The sequence below is a fragment of the Pteropus alecto genome, unplaced genomic scaffold, assembly GCF_000325575.1.
Source record: "Pteropus alecto unplaced genomic scaffold, ASM32557v1 scaffold41, whole genome shotgun sequence".
NCBI classification, from domain to species: domain Eukaryota; kingdom Metazoa; phylum Chordata; class Mammalia; order Chiroptera; family Pteropodidae; genus Pteropus; species Pteropus alecto.
Genome location: NW_006430464.1, coordinates 1,333,885 through 1,356,159, shown reverse-complemented (window position 1 = coordinate 1,356,159; position 22,275 = coordinate 1,333,885). Strand labels below are relative to the sequence as shown.

Here is a 22,275-nt window from a genome sequence, read left to right as displayed (position 1 = left end):
TGCCCCCTCCCGCCCCCTCCAGGTCTGCCCTCTTGGCCGCTGGGACGGAGATGGACCCAAGTCCAGATTCCCGTCCGGCCCTCTTACTTGAGAGCCTGAACAGACGACTTCTCTGACAGTTAGTGTCATTTGTAGGACGGCGGTGGCCTCTTTCCCCCGAGATAGAAGATGGCAGTGAAATACTATGATAGGTGTGCAGGGGGTGGGGGGGGCATTACTTCCAGAACCCCTGCTGCTCCGGCCCCTCATCCGTGCCTGTCGGGCCCCTTCCTGACCTCATCCTGACCCTGTCCCTCGTCAGGTTCCACACCCATGATTCCAGTGCCTCCTGCACTTGAGAGCCAGGCCTGGGGGTGTCGGCCCTGACAGGGCCATCTCCTCTGTGACCTGGACCGGTCACTGTGCCTCTTGGCGTCTTCCCACCCCCTCTCTGAAGGGCAGCCCCCCGTCTCTCTTCTCGCAGGGTTTTAAAGATCAGTGGTTAGAGAACCCCGGAAGAATGGCTGGCACAAAGGAAGGGCTTGAGCAGCGGCTGTCCCCTCGATCCATCCCTGGGCCTCCATTTCAGCCCTGTGACATTACAGGGGTTAGACCCCAGAGCTCTGAGGGCCTTTTCGGTTCTTTGCTTCGTTCCTGGACATTTCCAGAGGCCTCCTTGTCGGCTCAGCTCCGCGCTGGGCGTGGGCGGGTTGGGGACAGGTACAGAAGACTCGCCGTTGCCCTCAGGTTGTTCACCTGAAGGTCGATGGTGGTAATGACACGAATCGCCACTGTTTTTGTGCACTTACCACGTGCCAAACACACAGACAAGTACCGGTGCTGGATTATTTCACTGAATTCTGAGGATATGCTCATTTTGCAGGGGAGGCTGCGAGAGGTTAAGTCACCTGCCCACCGTCAGTGAGATGGTTAAGAGCTGGGATTCAGACTCGGGGCAGCTCTTGCCGCAGTACGATGTGACATGCGCTGTCATGGAGGTCGCTGAGCCCGCTGTGGAGGGTCAGTGGTTTAGCATAGGAAGGACTGGAGCTGGGTCTAGTAGGTTGAACCTGGGATGACAGGGCCTGGCCCCGCCAGAGGTTAGCAGCGAGGGCCCCGGGGAGCCACCTCCCGTTTCTCGTTTCCTTGACGACGGCGCGCACAGCTGGCGGTGCAGACGAAGCGCGTGGCCGCGCAAGTGGACGGCGGGGCGCAGGTGCAGCAGGTGCTCAACATCGAGTGTCTGCGTGACTTCTTGGCGCCGCCTTTCTTGTCTGTGCGCTTCCGGTGAGTCAGTAGGGTCGACCGGGTGGGCGGGGCTTCTGGGTGAGGGGCACGGTCTGATGGAGCCCTCTTCCTTCCTGGCCAGGTATGGAGGTGCCCCCCAGTCCCTCACCCTGAAGCTCCCAGTGACCATCAACAAGTTCTTCCAGCCGACGGAGATGGCAGCCCAGGACTTCTTCCAGCGCTGGAAGCAGCTGAGCCTGTGAGCAGCGGGTGGGGGTGGAGCCACAGCTGGTCCAGGGCGGGCAGGCCAGGGCTGCGGGGGACCCTGACTCCATCCACCCTTTCCTGCCTCAGCCCCCAGCAGGAGGCGCAGAAAATCTTCAAAGCCAACCACCCCATGGACCCCGAAGTCACCAAGGCCAAGGTGAGAGGAGTGGGGCGAGACAGTGCCCCTGCTCTGACATCCCAGCCCTGCCCCGCTCCAGCTCTGCATGCGGGAAGCAGGGGCCGCTCTGCCTCTCAACCTCTTGTTCTCCCTTCTGTCAAATGGGTTTTGGGAACTGGTGTGCGCCACTGTCTGGCAGCTGACAGGGCTGGCACCCCTCTTCCTCCTCAGCTCCTGGGTTTCGGCTCTGCTCTCTTGGACAACGTGGACCCCAACCCTGAAAACTTTGTGGGGGCTGGAATCATCCAGACTAAGGCCCTGCAGGTGGGCTGTCTGCTCCGGCTGGAGCCCAATGCCCAGGCTCAGGTGCGTGGGGTCTGGGAGGCCGGCCTGAGACACGTGTCACCCCCTACATGGTGCGCATCGTCTGTCCCCACCCCTGCAGTCCTCTAAGTCTGGGCTTCCTCTCGCCGCCCTCCCACCACGGTGTCTGTCTGTCCGTAACCTTCCCACCCTTCTGGGCTTCTCTTTCTATTTTCCCCTTTATCTGTTTCCTGTCTCTTCTGTCACGTTTCTGACCCCTTCTTCCTTTTCCTCTCCTCGCATCTTCTGTCTCCCCTATATCTTCCTCTCTGGGTTCTTACCTGGCCTGCGCCATCCCTCTGCCTCCTCCCTGAGTCCCAGCCCTCCTGTGTCCCCCCCCAGATGTACCGGCTGACCCTGCGTACCAGCAAGGAGCCCGTCTCCCGTCACCTGTGCGAGCTGCTGGCCCAGCAGTTCTGAGCCCTGGACTCCGCCCCTGGGGATGTGGCCAGTGCCAGGCAGCCCCGAGCACTAAGGGAGCTTTGGTGGATGGGGTAGTGAGGGGACGGCCGCTGGTGACAGGGAAGACCCTGGGGAAGGGGGATGCCTAGGACCTTCCTCCGGCCTTTTGTATTTTTATTTTTGTTCATCTGCTGCTGTTTACATTCTGGGGGGTAAGGGGAGCCCCCTCCCTCCTCTTCTCCCCCAAGCACAGAGGGGAGAGGGGCCAGGGAAGCAGGCGCCTCCTCCCCTCCCATCTGACCCCGTCGTGGCCCGTCTGCCCTGTCCCTGTCCAGGGGCTGTGTATTATTGTGAGCGAATAAATCGAAAGATGCTAACAGCCCTGGGTCCTTGTCTGTCACTCATGCCCAGTGGTCAGAGGAGAGGGGTGAGGGCATGCAGAGTGTGGGTGGCCAGGCCCCGCAGCCCATGGGTGGGACTCTGAGCAGACAGCAACAGCAGCAGCAGCCGGGGCCCCAAATGCAGGGCCACCAACCGCCATCCCGAGCCTGGCTCTTCAGTTCCCGACACCTGGTAGCAGGCTCGCGGCACCTGGACCCGGTGGGCTGCATTCTCCACCTTCTCCTCTTGCTGCCCCGGCTCTGAAGAAAGGACAGGGAGGGCCGAGGTGACCAGTGGGGCCTGGACCACTGGGATGCCAACCTGCAGAGGCCATACCCCATCCCGGGCCTCAGTTTGACTCCTGGCAGGCCTCAGGGCTCCATCCGGCTGCCAGCGACCTGAAGGCCACAGACTTCCTCACTCAGCTGCCCCTCCTCCCACACAGTCTCGGTCCCCTCTTTCCTGGGGATACTGCGGGTAGCCGCGGGCAATCCGCTTAGCAACACAAATTGCAAACACAGGTGTCTTACCAGGTGCCAGTCACTGTGCTCCAGGTACAGGGGACCCCTGAGGACCCCACCCCACTTTAAATGTGGGAGGCAGGTGGGAAGAGGTGGAGCCGACAGTCAGGAAGGGGTAGTCATCTGCCCCTCCCAGTGGAGCTTTTGACCATGTTGCCACATCCATCGGGGTCGTCTCTGGGGTGGTATCATCACCCCGGGTCCCTTCCTTTGTCTCTGGGGCCTCGTGTTCTAGGACCACTTTTCCTATCCTGGGCTCTGGGGAACGCGCTCCCCAAGACTCGGTATAGCCTGTACTCTAAGCAGTGGAGAGTGTGGCTGTAGGAGCCACGTCGCCTGTGTGACTCGTGGCTCTGCGCTTATAAGCTGGGCCTCAGCTTCCCCATCTGTAATATGACAATGACGACCTAACAGGAGGTAACCCTTACCTATGAGGATGGAGTGAGTCATTACATATAAAGCACTTGGCAAGAGATGAGGTCTCGGTGTGAACAGTTAGGATTACCCAGGAAGCCTGGGACCTCCAGGCTGGGACCTCCCTGCCCCACCCTGCCCATCATCAGCATGGGTGCTGGGGCCTCCAGGAGAGCCATGCCCAATGCATGCTGGGCCCCACCAGTTCTCTCTCCTCTTACCCCACCCCAAAGCGACCTGGGACTCAGTTTCCCCAGCCTGTGCAAAGGGGGCATGGTGCCCTCCACTGACCTGGCGGGAAGTGCGCGGCCGTGACCAGGGCGTAGAAGGAGCGGAGGATGTGCCGACGCTGCCCAGGGGAAGGCTCTGGAGGCGGAAGAGAGGGTGACAGCGTGTCCCTTTGGGCCCGGCCCTGCCAGCCCCGCGCCCCTCGGTCACCTTTATTTCCCGAGGGCTCCACCGTGAAGAGGCAACGCTTTAGTTCCAGGTGGAGGAGCAGCAGTCTGGAAAAAGAGAGTGTCACAGCCAGGGCTAGAGGGGATGAGGACGCAGCCGCTGCCCCACCCGAGCCGTACCCGAGGATGTCCGTGTGCAGGGGGAAGCCAGCGGGCAGCGCTCGGGGTCCCAGAGACTGGCAGGCCCGCAGCGGGTCCAGCAGTGGCTGCCACCAGCGGTCCAGAAGCTGTAGGGGGCGAGGGTGAGGTGTGGGCAGGAGGCGTGGCCCGTAAGGGCGGAGGGCAGAGGGGACCGGGACGGTGGATGGGACGAGGACTGGAAGGATGGGGTCAGGGCGAAAGAGGGGCCAAGCTGGGGTGAAGGCGATTGGAGGGCAGCCCGAGGGGGCGGGGCCTGCAGGGGCGGGGCCAGGGAGCCTCCCAGGGCGGGGTGAGGAGGGAAGGGCGGGGCTCGCGGGCAGAGGGTGTAATAAAGGGAAAGCAGGACACAGCCCGAATTCACCTGTGGATCCAGCTGGCTGAGGGGAGGGCGCGGCCCGCAGAGCAGACACAGCTCCAAGCCCGGCAGCAAAGTCAGGGTCAGAAGCCGGTGCGGGACCTGAAGCAGGGCGCGCAGGGTGGGCGGGCCGGAGCCCCGCCCCTTCCATCACAAGCCCCGCCTCCCCGCGACTCCGCCGCCGGGTGCCACCCCTTCGCGCACACGTGTCCGGGCCCTCGCCTTCCGCAGCCCGCCCCACCCACTCACCGTGGGACTCCCGTGCGGCAGGTACACCGGGTAGTCGCGAGCGGCCTGCGGCGGCAGGGACCCCACCAGCCAGGGGAGCAGCACTGCCTCCGGCATCCCCAGCCGCCACCAGCTCTCTGTTGCTGCCACCACCCGGCCCGACACGACCAGGCTGACGAAGGCCGTGCCCGCAGCCTCGGCGAACCCAGACAGGGCTTCCTGGGTAAGGGAGACAGGCCGACAGCGAGTCAGGGGACACGAGCAGGGGCAGCAATGACTTCCCAGGTGGGCGAGGAGTGGGAACAGACCGGCATACAATTAAAAGCTTGCCTGGTGGCCATGCTCATGTTCCTCACCCTCCCTGGGCCGGGGTTCCTTCATCTTCAAATGCCGGTACGATGCCCAAGTCACATCGTGAAGTTAGATTCAACAGGTAAGGGGCCTGCTACCCCGCCCAACATGTGCTACTAAGGCTAATAATTACAACAGCAGCAGCTATGGTTTATCGAGTCCTACTATGTGTCAAGTAGGCACGGTCAACGACCTACTGAAGCTGGGAGGGGTCAAGTCACCTGCTGAGAGTCACACTGATGGGAGAGGCCATGCCAGGTGAATCCACAAGATCAGTATTTAGGGAAGGGTAGATTCACCACGCAGAAGGAACAGTGTGTACCAAGGCAAGGAAGTTGGGAAGTTGATTAGATTTGTGGGACCTCTGAGGCAGCTGGGCCAGGAGCTGGGACTTCGTCCCAGGGGGTGATGGAAGCTGTGACCAGAGGAGGGGTGGGGACAGCTCTGTGTATAAAAAATCCTTTTGGGTCTACGGCCATGCTACCCTGAACAAGCCTGATCCCGTCTGATCTCAGAAGCTAAGCAGGGTCGAGCCTGATTAGTACTTGGATGGGAGACAACCTAGGAAGACCAGGTGCTGTAGGCGTAAAAAGTAAAAAAAAACCGTAAGCTCACCTAGGAAGACCAGGTGCTGTAGGCATAAAAAGTTTAAAAAAATAAGAGATAGTAAGCTAAGGTCCTTGCAGTCTGAAGTCAACCAAGGGTTGCCTCACCTAAAAAAAAAAAAAAGAAAAATCCTTTTGGGGCCCCGTGTGGGTGGGACTGGAAGCCGAGAGGATGTGAAGAGGTGGAGGCAATGGTCCAGGGGTAAGAGGATGAGGTCTGAGCTCGGGCCACGGGGACAGGTTTAAAAGTGCCCGAGACGTTCCCGATACCTGCAGGAGAGACCCCTCTGGAGGAACCATGCAGTCCACACACTGGGTCAGGTCCCCGATGAGCTCTGAGTCCCCCAGGAAGCTGTCGATGAGGCGGTAACTGGCCTAGCAGAGGGAGAAGGGCGGCACCTAGGACCTAGGTGGGCCCCAGATCGCTGCCTTCCCTTTGGAAAACTGCCTGGGGGCGGGGTTTGCGGGGTGGTGGTGTCTAGCCCCAGGGTCAGATGACCAAGCTGCCCCAAGAACCTGCAAGGTCAGGCTGCCCCAGGGGCTGCTGGGAATTGTAGTTCCCAAATATCAGTAGCCTCACCCTCAATTCCTTCTTCAGTCGCTCTACGTTGCGGATATTGGTCAGTTCTTCGAGTCCCACAAGAAGAACCTAGAATAACCATATAAGAGTAGGGGCCTGGACAGCTGGCTCTAGGACAGGAAGGGCTGGAAATCTGGACTCTTAGATCTTAGGGAGAAGGATGCTGAGAGTTCAGATTCCTGGGTTTGGTAAGGAGGGCTGGGGATTCTCACCATGGCCCCAAATACCATCTGGAGGAGCCTCTCTAGTCTCAGCTCCGAGGTGCCCTCCTCAGATGACAGAACGATGAGAGTGATACTGTGAGAAGAGAAAGTGAGAAGGAAGAATGAATCCAGGCCAAAGAAATGAGGCAGTGAGGAGAGCAGAGTTTGCCCTTGGTCCTGGATGCCGGCTACGTCCTCCCCCAGCACTCATACAGATAAACTCAGGCATCAGAGAGGGTAACTGGCGTGTCAGAGATCCCACAGCCAAGTAAACAGCTGGCCTTAGAGAGCCGGAAGGCCTCGGGGCTATCACCAGGGCCCTGTCCCTGCTCCAAACTGCCACTTGAAGACCTGTCATGGAAGCTTTTCCACACCACGGTGGTATCCTCGGTCCTGGCAGAGCTCAGCTGCACCTCGAGATTCTGCCCGAACATGTGGACTCCATTGAGGGAGCCGATGATGGAGAACGGGAGCTGGGGAAAAGGTTGGGGACATTAGATAGGAACCCCCAATCCCCTTCTCCTTGGGACCCAAGAATCCAGGCCCGTAGCCCCCTCTCCCTTCTAGATCCCCTGACCCCTCCTCTTTAGAGAACCAGGATTATTCGTGCACCCTCTAAACTCAACCAGGATTATTCTGAACCCTCTAAACTCAACTCGGAAACTTCCCCAGCCCCTACTCCCTTGAAGACCCAGAGTCCAAGCTCCCAGCCCCCTTCTATTTCGGAGATCCAGGCGTCCAGGGCTCCACCTGCTGGCGGGCGGGGGTGCCGCCGCGGCTGCTTCTGCAGAACAGTGGGACTCCGCTGGAGGCCGCGAGACACAGCAGATGTACCGTGCCCTCCGTCCCTTCCTCCCCCATTTCGAATGCCCCTCGTGGGGACAGTCAGTGCCCGCCTTGGAGCATCGACCGTAGTCACACTAAGTAGGGCTGCCGTCTTAAGCCGCCAGAGGGCGACTTAGGGGAGCCGACTGGGAAAGGACTAGATTCCCGCCTCCATCCAACGCAAATGCACCCTCAATCCCTATTCCGGCACCTCCTCCAAACCCCGTTAAGTTCTCTTCCGTTCCAGCCGGAAGTCGCAATACCTCTAACAAAAGATGGCGGCAAATCTTCCTTGCAGAACTCCATAGACTCTCCCTGAAGTGATTGACTTTCTTTAATTAAAGAGGAGACTAAAAAGCCCATCTTGAAGATAGTGACCGAGCCAAGGCGTTGCCTAGCAACCATCACGTAGGGTAGGATGTTTTACGTTCTAAATAAACTGTGCCCCACTCAAAGATGGCGACGGTGCCAAAGCGTTGCCTAGCAACCAGTCTACATTCCATCCTGAAGCTGTAAACAGCTGTGCCGGTTCAAAGGTGGCTTCATGACGAATCCCGAGCACCCTTCCTTACAGCAGAATCGAGCAAAACGCCATTTCCCCCCTCACCCTCGAGGATGGTTTGGTCCGGCGAGCGTTGCCTAGTAACCACCAAATGAGATGATTGTTATTAGAAAAAGAAAACTGAAATCCTTTATTTCCCGGAATCATAAAAGCATAACTTTCGTAATGAGTTTACACATGATACCGTATCACGTAGAATATGAAAAGCTTCCCCAAATCCTTTCTTTAAAATGAAAAGTTGACAATTTAATTCAGAATATTGACACGTTTTCACAAACGTGATCACTGTGCTAATATTGATCTGAGGCCTATGGGGAGGATTTGCTTCTACTTCTGCAGACTGCCAGGAGTATTAACAACGTGGAATTAGTTCAGCTGCCCTGAAAGGCCCTTGCTTAGCTGGAGAACCAATCTGTTTTTCAACTGACAGTTGCCTTCAGGCTCTTGGTAATGCCAAGCAGTTCTACCCCACCCTTACCCCCCCTTTTGTTAATTTCTGGTTTTCTGTCTTTTTTTGAGGGGAAGGGGAATTCTTGAAGACTACCCTACCATAATGCCAGAAGCTGAAGTCCAGTTTAAAATATCTAATAGTTCATTTTCCCACTTGTAATATATTAGTGGAAATCGTTAAAAATCATTTAATGCAACCTATCACACGTTCACCTTATCGAAAGAAAAGTTTCCTGTAGTTGACAGGGCAAATTTTAATGTTAAGTGCCATTTACATCTTATCTGTCGATCATTTTTCTTTTCTCCATTTTATCTTCCTTGTAATTACATTAAAAATTGAAATACACTGGTATAAAAAAAGGAGGGAGCTGCTTTAGATGAAAAGAAATTTGAAAAAAAAAATTTGAGATAGGTCTAAATATGGGTTCGGTTTTTGTTTGGATCCTGATGTGAATAAAGCAATTGTAAAAACATTTTTGAGAGAAGTGGGGAAATTTGATTATGGATTTAGTGTTAGATGATACTAAGAAAAAAGTTTAAGGGCGATAATGGCATACTGGTTATATAAGAAAATATCCGTAGCTTTTTAGAGATGGCAGTTAAGCACGTAGAGATAAAATGATACGATTGTGAGGATTTGTTTTAAAAGTCTTCAGCAAAGGAAATAAAAGAAAAAAGCAACGGGTAGGGTAAATGTGACAACATGAGGATACTGCTGCGTGCAAAAGGAATGCACCCCTTTACTTTGAAATATATTGCCAAACTGCACTGGAGCGAGTTGTTCGGATTTACACCCGCACTACACTCCATCTGAGCCTCCCTGGACATTTCTCTTTCCAATATTAACAGGACAAAGGGAAAATGCTATATCATCGGACTTTCTCTTAGAGCTTTCTAATTGAAGATGAGCAGTTTTCAGATGTTTGCCATTTTGATTTCTTCGTGTGTGGGAAAAGCCTGCTTACATTCCTTCCCTTTTGAAATATGATAAAGCGTTTCTACTTTTCTAAGTTTTTATTGATTAGCAAGATGTATTTGTGTAGTAAATTTCTGTCAAGACATAGGTTTCAATGACTTCCAGTTCAACGTATTTTTTCAACTTGGTCTCTGGAGCCTTTTGCGGACAAACTGATTAGTATTTTACTTTTTTTCCATTCTTCAGGCGTATGCAATTAAGTGTTTATTCCTTCAGATATTTTTATGGTTTCATTTGTTGCATTTACGATTTTAATCCACCTGGAATGTATTTATGTTCTAGGCCTTTTTCTGGCTCCTCGCCCAGAAAACGAACAGGTGTTGCCTAGCAACCTTCACTGGGGTTGGAGTCCGGCTTCTTTTCGGGTGGGGGGGGGAAACAGCTGCACCCGAGTTGATGGCAACCTTAGAGCGTTGCCTAGTTACACCATTTCGAACGACACGATTGGATCGTTCACACGCCCATCCCCCTGAGCCCGAACGAACTTAACTGGAAACCTCACCTCTCTGTTAGAAAACAAGGGCAGCGTACGCGTTGCATAGCAACCAGGTCTCCTGACCCTCCCATCGAGACCGGAGTCGGCACCCGCGCCCCGCTCAAAGATGACGGCCGACAGTGTCGCTCTCAGTATAGTTCGCTCTCGACAGTCCTGCAAATAATTCAGCCTTTCTTATCAGGCTTGCCCAAAGGGGTTCATGCTATGCGCTTTCTGAGTCTTGCACGTGGTGGGCGCGAACGGGGGCGGAGCTAGAACAGACGCGAGGGCGGAGCTAGAACCGACGCGCCCGGCGTGCCCCGCACAAACATGGCCGCGGGCGCGTCAGCGGCGGCGCGAAGCCGTCCGGCGCGAGTGCGCGCGCCGCGCAGGCGCACTTCCGCTCATCCCGCGGAGGCTGCGGCGGCCGTGGCGTCCACCTCGCGCGTGATGGTCCCCGGGTCTGAGGGCCCGGCCCGCGCCGGGGGCCTGGTGGCTGACGTGGTGTTTGTGATTGAGGGCACGGCCAACCTGGGGCCCTACTTCGAGGGGCTCCGCAAGCACTACCTGCTACCGGCCATCGAGTGAGTGCCCCCCTCCGCCGCGCCAGCCCCGCCCTCCGATCGGTGTTCCCCCCGCCCAGATCTGGCCTGACCCCGGCTGTTCACCCCCGACCCTCACAGGTATTTTAATGGTGGTCCTCCGGCCGAGACGGACTTCGGGGGAGACGTGAGTCTTGGGGCTCTTGATGCGGAGGGCGAAGGGGTTCGGATTCCCGGGATCGAGGGAGGAGGGGCTGGGGTTCGGACTCCGGGTTCGAGGGAGGGGCTGGGGGTTCGGATTCCGGGCCGGAGGGAGGAGGGGCTGGGGTTCGGATTCCCGAGGTCGAGGGAGGAGGGGCTGGGAGCCCCGACTCCTCCGAAGTCCCAGTCAAAAGTTTCTCCTTCCTTGCCTCCCAGTATGGAGGGACCCAGTACAGCCTTGTGGTGTTCAACACGGTGGACTGCGCTCCTGAGTCCTACGTACAGTGCCACGCTCCCACCAGCAGCGCTTATGAGTTCGTCACCTGGCTCGATGGCATTAAGTGAGCTTTTCTTTCCCCCCGGTTTGGGGTGGGTTGGGGGATCCTGTGGGGGACCTTGTGTGAACGGGTGGTGTTTGGGGTCATATTGGGTAGCTGAAAGGACTGAGGGGGGGCGGTTGTGTTTTTGTCCATAAGTCACTTCTGCAGTGGGTTCCGTGTGCTCAGCGATTTGGGGAGAAGTTTGGTACTAGCAAAGACTTCCCAGGCAAGGAAGCCTGGAGCTCCAGCAGCCCCCCGTCACTCTCCTCCCTGTCTGCTGTTCTCATCTCTAAGTCCCTTCTCCTTTTCCACACGAGTGCACTGAAACCCAAGTGCAGGTGGGATGGGGCTGGGCCAGGAGAGAGTCCTCTGTGCTTTGGACCGAATTTTGTTAGTTCACATCGTGGGCTCTTGCAGGTGCAGACAGCCGGGGCTCAAATCACAGCAGTACGGTAGGGGACCCACGAGTCCCTGCCTTCTCTGTGCCTGATGTAACTTATCTCCGAAAAGGGGTCCTTGAGTTAAGGTTTTTTGACTTGACCGTCGCGCAGAATAGGCATTCGATAGAAACCGGCTGGGCTAAGCTGTAGTGTTCAGGAGGTTAAATGCGTTTTCAACCTGTAATATTTTCAACTTACGATGCGGTACGTTTGGACGTACGTCGAGGAGCGTCTGTATCTGCATCAATTATTTACTACAATCCGCTGTTGCATAAGAGATTACCCCAAACCTTAGTGGCTTAGAACTACAAAGGTGCATTATCTCATGCAGTTCGTGTAAGCAGGGAATTCGGGAGTGGCTTAGCGGGATGGTCCCGGCTCAGGTCACTCATAAGGTTGCAGTCACGATGAGCCGGGGGTGCAGTGTTCCCCGGGTTCGATTGCGTCTTCGGAGGATCCGTTTCCAAGGGGTTCACCCTATGGCTATTAGTTAGCCACAAGGGCTCTCCATGGGGCTGCTGGAATGTCCTCCTAACATGGCAGCTGGCGTTCCTCATCTGAGCGGTCAGCCAAAAGCAAAGAGGAACCCCCGGGCTTTTTATGATCGGGTCTTAAAAGCCACACACCATCGCTTCTGCCACTTCTGGGTGGTGCAAGAGTCAGTCGTATTCAGTGTTTGAGGGAGCGTGAATGCTACGGGTGTGAGTAGCAAGCGGTGGGGACTGCTGGGCGCCCGGCTGCCGTGACTCCGCGGGGACCCTTTGGGGATTAAACGAGCCGATGATTGAGAACAGAGCCTGGCGTGTATTAAGTGCTACCCGAGTGTTTGCCGGTATCTCACGTCTCAGTTTTTTGGTTTGCAAATGGATGACGTGGTCCGTATCTCGGGACTTTGGGGGGATCGCAGGGGCTCGTCTTCATCCTGTGTCTGGCTCAGGGCCTGCTCTGTGGTCAGCGCCCTCTCGTGGCTGCTGTCCTCTTTGTACGTTCAGATGCTCGTCGGGTGCCTGCTTTGGTCCAGGCTGTGTGCTGGACTGGCTGCTGACTGTCTGGTGGAGAGATGACCCTGACCTTCCCCTCGTCATCAGACTAAGCGGTCAGGGCGGAGCGGGGTTTCTGAACCTCTGCACGGTTGGCACAGGTGATTCTTTGTTGCGGGCACTGCTTATGTGTTGTTCAGTACCATCCCTGACCTCCACCCACCAGATGCCAGCCACTTCAGGAAGTCGTGACAAACAACTGTCCCAAGTTGTGACAAATAAAAATAACTCCAGATGTTGTCAGATGTCCCTGGGGGCAAAATCCACCCCAGCTGAGAACGTCCGGGACAGACCGCTGAGTAAGACGTGAATAACGTTAAGGGGACATAACCACTGGATAAGGCTTGAGCAACCTTAAGGGGGACATAACCATTGAGTAAGGATTGAATAACGTTAATGGGGGGCTCCTTGAGGGGGGTCTGCCTGTGCACAAATCTGATGTCCCTCAGTTTCTACACCCAGCACCGGGCCTGGCACAAAGGAGGCTGAAGGAAGGCTTTGTCGAACAAGTGAGTGATGAACGAATGCTCAGAATGCACTTCATGCTCTGTCCTCCACGGTAAACTCCTATATAAGCTTCAAGACCCCACTCAAATGTCCCTTCCTGGATTCTGGCGAGCAGCCAGTTGCTCCCTCTGCCCCCGTCACTCCCAGGTGTTCCCCTGACACAGCCCCTCGCCTTTGGACTCTGAATGTCCTAGACCCCGGGTGTTTGCTTTCAGCTGGGGCCTGGCACCCAAGAGGCCTCAGGAGACCTTGGCTGAGTAAATGATTGAGGGAAAGCTCTGGAAAAGATAATCACCAAGAAACCAGATCTCCTGACGGGTGTTTAAGTGTCAGGAAAAGCAGTCAGGCCCCCTTATTGAAAATCTTCAAGGGCACTAGGAAGCTTCTGGATACCTTCATGACATGTCCACCCTCCGCATTAGAAACGTTCTGTGCGCTGCACGCGCTGTAGCGCCCTCCGTCAGCTGGGAGACATTTGAAGCCATTATTTTATATTCACGATCACAATTGTGTTTATCAAGTCCTGTGTGACCATCCAAATTCAGTTTCTGTGACGTTCCAGGCAGGTCACAAAGAGAGTCCATGAGTTTTGTTCACACTTGGAGAAATCTTATTTTCTCCAGGAAGGGCTGGAAAATTAAGGAACAAAGCATGCAGTGTGATTTTCGAAATGGTCTTACTTTGAGAAGATTCATTTCTGGCGTTACACTTACTTTCTTAACAAAAAAGGCAAATTCCCCACACACTCAGCTAGTGACTCACGTCAGAAAGAATAAGGTAGAAGGACAAGGAATTCCTCATGGCGTTGCGACAGCCCGGACGTTTGTGGAGCAAACCGTCCTCGGCACTGAGGAGTCGGGACACCAGATGAGCTGGTGTTGGGCTGCGGCGACAGGTGGGGACCCAGCACACGGGCACCCTCAGCCTGGCTGGCTGCCGTTCACATTCATTCATTTGGCCAGTACTTCTGGGGCCTCCAGAGACCTACAGCCTGTGACAGTGGGTGACAGAGACTGCAGGGTGTGACAGCAGGGAGGCCACAGGGGGCGTGGGGACGAGGAAGCGGTAGAGTCAGCGCCAAGCACACTTCCCGTTTGCTTTCATTCTACTTGGTGGCGTCATGCGGTTCACGTGGAACTCTGGCGTGTCATAAACTTTATGATATTTAGAACGTTTCGCACTTGGCCATGTTTTTTTTTCTTTCTGCTTCTCATTCTTAGGATTTTCTCATTTCTCTGAATAGTTGTTACGTATCTTTCCAAGCTAGTGGCAGACGGCTCACGCTCAGGGTCCAGTGCAGAAAAGCCAGCTTCAGGGTCTCAGAGCGGTCGTGGATCAGTTTACCTCGGCTCGCCTCCTTAACTAAGGGGAATCCGGGTAACGAGCGGTCATTTCAAAGTGAACGACTCAGTGGCGTTGGAGACACTCACAGTGTCGCGCGGCCACCACCCCGGTCCCCCAGCCACGCGCCTTGGGCCCCGGTCTCAGAAGGGCTGTGACAGCAGTGGCTGATTCCTTCCAGTGCAGGAAGCTGTCATTTGGGTGGATGCAGGGTGGGCTCATTCACCAGAGCCGGCCACACTCTGCGCCATTAAAACTGCTGTGTAAAGCAGGTCTCAGCAGTGACGCAGAGCAGGGCTGGCCGTGGAGTGCGGAGGGGCGGTGGCGGCCCAGGCACTCCGGGCCCGGGGGGACACGTGGTCGCGGAGCTCGCAGGCACGTTGGAGCAGGGGCGGCAGCCCGCGACCCGGAAGCACTCGCCGAGCCCTTGGCCGTGACTCTGCCGGGCCGCTGCTGCGTGCACTTGTCCAGCGGGTGCTTAGAGGCCTAGACATGGCTCAGACCCATCGGTCTCCCTCCCCGAGGCCTGCGCCAGCTCTGGGGGTGCGAGGTGGGCTGGACGGGAAGCTTGACAGTTACGGTATCGGGTGACATGTGATATTATCGGGGTGGGCTATCCAGAGCAGGATGGCGCTGGTCTGGGCACTAGGAGAGAGAAGCGGGTCTCTGCCTTTGGTGTGGGGCGGACAGCGGAGCCCTGGACGTGTGGCAGGTCACAGAGACCAGGGACGTGTGAGAGATTCTGGAGGACTTGCACCAGACACGGATGGAGCAGGAAGGTGGGCTTGGACCCCAGACGTCGGCTGGGGGCCGGGCTTTGTTCTGGCCTCGATGGATGTGGTTGGATTTGTTTATCCCACACCGTTTCCCAGGGCCTCCGTTGTGCCAGGCTGGAGGGGGTGAGGCCAGCAGTGACAAAGGACTTGAATCCTGGCTCTGCCTTGTGGGAGTGACGGCCACAGACATGGACAAAGATGGACAAGGGCCCTCAAAGCAGGGCCCAGTCTGCACAGATGTCCCCAGTGGCAAAGAGTCAGCCTCGCGACCACATGAATCACGGTGGCAATAGCTGTGCTGTAGCCGAGGCCCTCCATGAGCCACGCGGGGACGGGCCCTGGTGACCTGTTGACAGGCCAGGTGGAGAAAGCCGAGTCTGTGTGTCAGTTTCCTGGGGCTGCTGCAGCGAAGGAGTAAAACCCGAGTGGGCCAGGACGGCGGGAACACGTGTCACAGGGGAGACTCCAGGGGTCCGAGGTCAGGCGTGGACCCCGCGGGGCAGGATCCTTTCCCGCCGCCTCCAGCTTCTGGTCAGCGCTGCGCTCACCACGTGGCGTTCTGCCCGCCTCCCACGTCGTCTGAGCGTGTCCGTCCCTGTCCCAGCCCCTCCTTCATCAGGACCCAGTTCGTATGGGACGAGGGCCCACCCTAGTGACCTCAGCGTAGCCTGATCACCTCTGAGGGCTGTTTCCAAATACGCATGCGTCTGAGGTGCTGGCGGTCAGGCCCTCTCTGGGGACGTGATTTGGCCCATAAGGCTGGGAGGAGAGGAGGGCCCTGTACCGGGCTGGGACGGTGAGGCCACACCCGGCTTTCGAGGTAGAGAGATGGCCACAGAAGGGCGGTGCACGGGCGTCGGGACACAGCACGGGGCGCCAGGCCCCTTCCCTCTTCATTCTCTGACGGGGCCTCTTACCTGAGGACCTTCTTGCAGATGAGAGAGGTCCCCTGTCCTTGTCCTCTGGGCCTGGCACTGTGCCAGCACTGGGGATAGAGCAGGGACCTTGACAATGTCCCCATTGTCCCACAAGGCTCGCAGTGCAGGGCAGGGTAGGCGATGCCACGGGTGCAGGCTCTTCAGGTGTGGTCTAGGGGCCGGGAGGTGGCACCCTGGGGGCTGCGGGCCCCTCGAGGTGGGAGGTGCTGCCCTGGGTGCTGACAGCCTGGCCTCCTGCAGGTTCATGGGCGGGGGCGGCGAGAGCTGCAGCCTCATCGCAGAAGGCCTCAGCACGGCCCTGCAGCTGTTCGACGACTTCAAGAAGATGCGAGAGCAGATGTGAGTGCCCCGGCTCGTACACGTGTCCGCGTCGCCTGTTGGGAGACCCCCCTCCCCCCGCCTCACACTGGGGAGTTGGGGCTGGGAGTTCGGGGGCATCCCCTGGCTGGCGCCCAGTCTAGGTGTCCTCATCGGGAAGGGAGGGGGATCTTCCTCCTGCCTGCGGGGACACAGCGAGGCTCGGTGTCCCCAGCGGTAAACGGGCCGTTTCTCCTCATGCCCGTGGGGTGGAGTGCCCGCACCTCCGCTGGCACCGGGCCTAGGTCCCTTTGTGGGACCTCGGTTGCCGCCTGTTTCACGTCCCTTCCTTGTCCCGGGCAGTGGCCAGACACACCGCGTCTGCCTCCTCATCTGTAACTCGCCTCCGTACCTGCTGCCCGCTGTCGAGAGCACCACGTACTCCGGGTGCACGACGGAGAGCCTCGTGCAGAAGATCGGGGAGGTGAGGGCTCCGGGTCCGAGGGAGGACTCCCGGGTCACGGGAGGGTCGCAGACTCGGGGGCCAGCTGGGAGAACTGCAGCCCAGAATCCCTTGGGGCAGCTAACACAGGCCACACAGCCCCCTGTCCCAGAACCCAATGTGAGCGTCTTAGGGCCCATGCGGCAGGCGGGGTGGCCCCGTGGCCCCGTCCTGACTGCGCCTCTCTCCCGCAGCGAGGGATCCACTTCTCCATCGTGTCTCCCCGGAAGCTGCCTGCCCTGCGGCTTCTGTTCGAGAAGGCAGCTCCCCCTGCCATGCTGGAGCCGCTGCAGCCACCGACAGACGTGAGCCAGGACCCACGGCATATGGTGCTGGTGCGGGGGCTGGTGCTGCCAGGTGAGGCCCGGGCGCCGGGGTGGGCGGGGGCCCCTGCCAGCGGGCCCCCTCTAAATCGGATTTCCTTCCTCTCTCGCACGCTGTCTCACTGGAACCCCGTCTCACGGGCTCGGCCGTCCATCCTCGGCTCGCAGTCGGGGGCGGCTCGGCCTCAGGCCCCCTCCAGCCAAAGCAGTCTGTTCCCCTGCCTCCAGCTCCACCCTCTGGCGCCACGCTCTCGGCGGCCCCCCAGCAGCCTCTGCCGCCTGTTCCCCAGCAGTACCAGGTATGGACGTTGCCGAGAAAGGAACGTGCTTCTGGGTCTTGTGGGAGCCCTGGCCCCTTGGGACAGCCCTAGTTGGATGTTGGGGCTTGTAGGGGATGAGAGTCTCCTTCGGGATGTGAGGAGTGGGAGCCGGGGCGTCACCTTCCTGTAGGGTGATGGCAGTCAGGAGCCCCCGTGATCCTGGAGTCGGCGTGCCTGTGCCTTGTGGAGTTGTAGGGGGTGTGGCCCCATGGGACACCAGGACTAGGGGCACGGCCCTCACCAGCCCCTCTCCTCTCTCCCAAGGTTCCCGGGAACCTGAGTGCAGCTCAGGTGGCCGCCCAGAATGCAGTGGAGGCCGCCAAGAACCAGAAGGCCGGGCTGGGCCCGCGCTGTGAGTCCCCTGGCCAGGCCGGGGTGGGCGGGGCCGGCCAGACCCTCTGTGCGCCCGCCCACCTCTTGCCTTGGTCTCTCCCACAGTCTCGCCCATCAACCCTCTCCAGCAAGCAGCTCCAGGAGTGGGTCCCCCCTTCAGCCAGGCCCAGGCCCCTCCGCTGCCCCAGGGGCCCCCTGGCGCCCCCAAGCCATCCTCCGCTTCCCAGTCCAGCCTGGTCTCCACGGTGGCCCCTGGCCAAGGCCTGGCCCCCAGCGCGCAGCCTGGGGCTCCATCTATGGTGGGTGCCCGCCCGCCCCTGCCCAGTGCTTCCCTAGGCCGACACCCCGCAGAGCGCGAGCAGCTCGCCTGCTTGGGCGGCGGGCCCAGCGTGTGGGGCTTGCACCGCAGGCAGCGCTGGGGCTGCCGGGCCTGGGGTGCAGTCATGGGACTGTGGTTCCTGGTGGGCGGAGATTTCCAAGGAGTCCACAGGCTTCTGGTCGCCTAGGTGTCACGGGATTGAGTCCTGGAACCCTCCAGGGCCGGCATGTACGTCCTGGGGGTGGCCGAGTGGGACTCTGGGCACAGGGTGCAGAGGAAGGGACCTTGGTTCTGTTCTGGGGGCCTGCCCCTTCTCAGGACAGCCCCTCCCAGGAGGCGGTCTGACACCCCTCGTCCTGTTTCCTCCCTCTGGCAGGGCGGCTCGGTGGCCCCGGGCGGGGTGAGCGGGCCCACCGCCCAGCTGGGCCCCTCGTCCCTTGGAGGGCAGCAGTCAGTCTCCAACAAACTCCTGGCCTGGAGTGGGGTCCTTGAGTGGCAGGAGGTGAGCCAGCTCGCCCGTTGGGCGGGCGGGGTGCAGGCTGGGGCGGGGCCCCTGTGGGGTCACGGGACTTGTGGTTCTGAGGCTAGACCCCAGGGAGTGCAGAACTTGTCGTGTTCCAGGTGGAGAATCGAGGAGTCTCAGGGTCAGGGTCCAAACGGGTGCCCCAGGGACTGTGGCATCCAGGGGTCAGGGCTGTGGGGTTTGGGGCAAGAGGGGGAGCCCCAGCATTTGCGGAATTTGAAGGCTGGAGGATTGGGGGGTTGACAGGCTAGAGAAGAGGCCGAGGGCTGGGACTGAAATGGGGAGAGGCCCTAAGCTTCGGGGCTCCCAGGGTAGAGCGAGAGTGGTCAGGGGGCGCGGACCGAGGCTCAGGGCCCTTGGCGCTGTGACACACCCTCCTTTTCCCCTCAGAAGCCCAAACCCGCCTCCGTAGACGCCAACACCAAGCTGACACGGTCGCTGCCTTGCCAGGTCTACGTGAACCATGGCGAGAACCTGTAGGTGCCTGTCGAGGGGCGGGCCGGGCCGGGGTCGGCATCCCCCTGACACCTCTCTCGTCTTCGTCCCCAGGAAGACAGAGCAGTGGCCTCAGAAGCTGATCATGCAGCTCATCCCGCAGCAGCTGCTGGTGAGTGGGAGGCGGGGGGACCCCAGCCCCTGCCCGTCGCCGTCCCCTTTCTCCTCATCCCTTCCCGGCCCCCTTCACCTCTGACCTCCCTCCTCGCCTCCCCGCTCAAAGCGCTGGCCGGCCGCTGTCTCCCGCAGACCACGCTGGGCCCTTTGTTCCGGAACTCCAGGATGGTCCAGTTCCACTTCACCAACAAGGACCTGGAGTCGCTGAAAGGCCTCTACCGCATCATGGGCAACGGCTTCGTGAGTCCCGGGCGGGCGGCCCCAGATGGTGTCCACAGCGGGCGGGCGTCGCGGTGGGCGTTGCGGGCGCGGCGGCTCCAGAGCCGTAGCTCGTTTTGTGACTATGACGTGCACCAGGTGGAGGTCTGTTTTAGGTTGAGCCGTGACGGGACATGACAGGAGCAGGTGGGAAGAAGTTGGTGGCCCTGACAGAGGTTTACTGGGTCGATCGGTTTCCTGGGGCTGAGGACGATTGGTTTTCTCACAGTCCTGTGAACTAGGAGTCTGAAATCGGGCCATCGGCAGGCTGCAGCCACCCAGGGCTCCGGGGAGGCCCGTCATGGCCTCTAGCAGCTGGGAGCCCAGGCCGCTGGGTCGATCGGTTTCCTGGGGCTGAGGACGATTGGCTGAGGCCTTAGAGCTCCCACCTCTGCCGCTGTCTGCATGTGGCCACCCTGCGTCTGCGTCTGGCACTGTCCTCTGTGTGTGTTTTTATAAGGACACCAGTGTTTGGGTGAGGAGTGACTCTGGTGACCTCATCTTAACCTGTTGTATCTGCAAAGGCCTTATTTCCGAATGAGGTGACATTGACGATGCGGAGACGGGGGGTCGGAACTTCAGAGTGTCTTTTTGGAGGACTTGATTCATTCACCTCCCACGGAGGGAGGGCCTCTCTAAATAGGAGCAGATCGGGTCGCTTTTCCCAGAGAAGGGACTTCCGGTGTCTTCCCTCAGGGCAGCTCTCCGAAGGCTGTCCTGACAGGATGCTCCGGCCGCCAGCGGGGTTTAGAACAGACCGTTGGGTGCATGGGGTCTGACACAGTTTAGTATCTCATGGTTCTGCGGTCAGCGGGGCTCAGCTAGCCTGGCTTGGGGACTTCTGTGGCATTGACATCAGGTGACAGCTGAGACTGGTCGCCGGAAAGCCCGAAGGGGCTGGAGGGTCAAGATCGACTTCCACGCTGCAGGCTGCCGGCGGGGGGCCCATGGGGCCGGGCCCTTAGAGCTCCTACACCCGTCCTCCGCGTGTGGCCCTGGCGTCCTCAGCATGGCAGCTGGGCTTCGAGGCGATGTCCCCAGAGCAAGTGCCGTACAAGCAGGCGTTTGTTCTTGACACATGACAGCACATGCAGAGGTGGGCGGCTCCTGTGACTAGCTCTGTAGCCCTGTGGCGTCAGGGCCAAAATCTCGGTTCTCTTAGCTTCTCCCTCGTGGGCACAAGATGGCTCTTAAAGCACGAGGGATCTTGTATGACTGGATGGCATCAGCTACGCAGTGCCCTCTCTGCAGAAGAGGTGCTTTCCCACACCCCCAAGCAGGCTTCTGCATGTCCTGGGCTAGGTCCGGGCCAGGGGGGTCTGGACGTGTTGCTGCCCCAGACGGAACCGGGGTCCTGTCCACGGAAGGAGGGCAGATGGGTAGGGACGGGCAGCTAGCGGTCTGTCTCAGATGGGAAACCGAGTCTCAGAGAAGTAAACTCACTTGGTCACGGTCTCAGAGGTGGGACCTCAACCTCGTCAGCCCCTCCTCCCTCGGGAACCCTGTTCCCAGCGCCTGCGTGTTGTGGCCTCACTCGCGTTCCCTGGCGTCCACGGGCAGGGCGCCTGGTGTGTGTGCACGATTCCCGCAGTCAGCAGCCTGTGGCATTGGCGCTGCTTGGTACTTGTGGTTCTCACAGTTGGCAACTGAGGCCGACGGGGTGAGGCTACCGTAAGAGTCTCTGGGGTCCCCCAAGTCAGTCATGGTATCTGCCACTACCATTGACCGTGGGCTTCTGGCGCCAGCTCTGTGTCAAAACCCCTCCCTTTCAGTAGTGACCCCTCCCAGAGGCCCTGAAGAGGGCAGCCCGACAAATGGGGACAGAAGGTCAAGGTTGGAGGGCCGGGATCCAGCCCACGTCTGGGGCGCTTCCTCTCCGCTCTCCCGAAGTCGGGAAGAACCCCAGCCTCGCCCTGTCCTTTTGGGCACCCGCTCCCTTCTTGAGCCCCTCAGTCCCCAGCGTCCTCAGCCTTTCGCAGCAAAAGCCTCGCCACCCCTTGCCTGTGGGGCTTCTAGAACCTCCCAGAAACGGGAAGGCAGGACACCTCCTCCAGGCGGTGACCGCTTCCGCTGCCCCCCACAGGCGGGCTGCGTGCACTTCCCGCACACGGCGCCCTGCGAGGTGCGTGTGCTCATGCTGCTGTACTCGTCCAAGAAGAAGATCTTCATGGGCCTCATCCCCTACGACCAGAGCGGCTTCGTCAACGGCATCCGGCAGGTCATCACCAACCACAAGCAGGTCCAGCAGCAGAAGCTGGAGCAGCAGCGCGGGGTGAGTGACCCAGGGCCTCCTGGCAGCTGCCGTTGCTTGCCTGGGCCCCAGAGCCACGGCCCGTCCTCCAGGGACCCTCCCAGGCCGCCAGGGCCAGCTCAGTCCCGCCCCCACGTTTCCCCGCGACCGCTCTCCTGGTTCAGGGTCCTCGTCGAGTCTCTGAGACACGGCCCCCTCTTGGGGACCTGGGAATGTAAGGTTTACTTCCTAGGCCCCCTCCCCCAAATGAAACGTTCCCAGCTCCTTAGGGCCCTCCTTCTAGGCTCGGTCCCCCCCAGCACGGGGACGCTCCACCCGGTCACTGACCTCCGCCCTCTCTCCCCACACAGATGGGGGCCCAGCAGGCGCCCCCTGGGCTGGGCCCCATTCTGGAGGACCAGGCAAGGCCCTCGCAGAATCTGGTGAGGACAGGGCCAGCGGGGTCAGGGCCAGGGCGGGGGAGGCCCCGAGGCCACTGCAGTTGTGACCCGCCGTGGAGCGGAGGGGTGCGGGGCCGTCTCTCACCCGCGTCTCCCCCCACCAGCTCCAGCTCC

At 59.2% G+C, this 22,275-nt stretch overlaps 3 protein-coding genes and 1 pseudogene across 6 annotated transcripts in view; 3 read left to right on the top strand and 1 right to left on the bottom strand.

The window, feature by feature from the left end:
* AP2A1 (adaptor related protein complex 2 subunit alpha 1) overlaps positions 1-2,735 on the top strand; it is a 26,318-nt gene extending 23,583 nt beyond the window's left edge. The window contains exons 19-23 of the mRNA XM_006905016.2: positions 1,143-1,266; positions 1,349-1,465; positions 1,561-1,630; positions 1,823-1,957; positions 2,297-2,735. Of these exons, the coding sequence (XP_006905078.1) occupies positions 1,143-1,266; positions 1,349-1,465; positions 1,561-1,630; positions 1,823-1,957; positions 2,297-2,374 (524 nt within the window). The 3' untranslated portion in view covers positions 2,375-2,735. The remainder of the gene's footprint in view (positions 1-1,142; positions 1,267-1,348; positions 1,466-1,560; positions 1,631-1,822; positions 1,958-2,296) is intronic.
* FUZ (fuzzy planar cell polarity protein) lies at positions 2,493-10,130 on the bottom strand. Of its 4 annotated transcripts, XM_015592235.2 has the most exons (12): positions 9,906-10,130; positions 7,679-8,054; positions 6,942-7,063; positions 6,600-6,684; positions 6,388-6,456; positions 6,078-6,182; positions 4,873-5,070; positions 4,630-4,725; positions 4,248-4,354; positions 4,111-4,175; positions 3,964-4,038; positions 2,514-2,997 (listed from the first exon to the last, which is right to left on the bottom strand). In XM_015592235.2, the coding sequence occupies exons 3-12, from the start codon at positions 7,022-7,024 to the stop codon at positions 2,771-2,773; spliced, it is 1,110 nt and encodes a 369-aa protein (XP_015447721.1). In that variant the 5' UTR covers positions 7,025-7,063; positions 7,679-8,054; positions 9,906-10,130; the 3' UTR covers positions 2,514-2,770. The 4 variants fall into 4 exon arrangements, with proteins under 4 accessions (XP_006905077.1, XP_015447721.1, XP_024904045.1 ...); XM_006905015.2 differs by lacking the exons at positions 7,679-8,054; positions 9,906-10,130 and adding an exon at positions 7,341-7,639 and having other exon boundaries at positions 2,493-2,997; XM_025048277.1 differs by lacking the exons at positions 7,679-8,054; positions 9,906-10,130 and adding an exon at positions 7,627-7,648.
* On the top strand, positions 5,670-5,788 carry LOC112482159 (annotated as a pseudogene).
* Positions 10,131-10,253: 123 nt separating the features above from the next.
* Positions 10,254-22,275, top strand: part of MED25 (mediator complex subunit 25) — a 13,238-nt gene continuing 1,216 nt past the window's right edge. The window contains exons 1-15 of the mRNA XM_015592341.2: positions 10,254-10,462; positions 10,562-10,607; positions 10,838-10,962; positions 16,224-16,322; positions 16,644-16,764; positions 16,977-17,139; positions 17,274-17,404; positions 17,690-17,777; positions 17,864-18,057; positions 18,454-18,579; positions 18,991-19,076; positions 19,150-19,207; positions 19,345-19,452; positions 21,554-21,742; positions 22,072-22,274. Coding sequence (XP_015447827.1) covers positions 10,329-10,462; positions 10,562-10,607; positions 10,838-10,962; positions 16,224-16,322; positions 16,644-16,764; positions 16,977-17,139; positions 17,274-17,404; positions 17,690-17,777; positions 17,864-18,057; positions 18,454-18,579; positions 18,991-19,076; positions 19,150-19,207; positions 19,345-19,452; positions 21,554-21,742; positions 22,072-22,274 — 1,871 coding nt within the window. The 5' untranslated portion in view covers positions 10,254-10,328. The remainder of the gene's footprint in view (positions 10,463-10,561; positions 10,608-10,837; positions 10,963-16,223; positions 16,323-16,643; positions 16,765-16,976; positions 17,140-17,273; positions 17,405-17,689; positions 17,778-17,863; positions 18,058-18,453; positions 18,580-18,990; positions 19,077-19,149; positions 19,208-19,344; positions 19,453-21,553; positions 21,743-22,071; position 22,275) is intronic.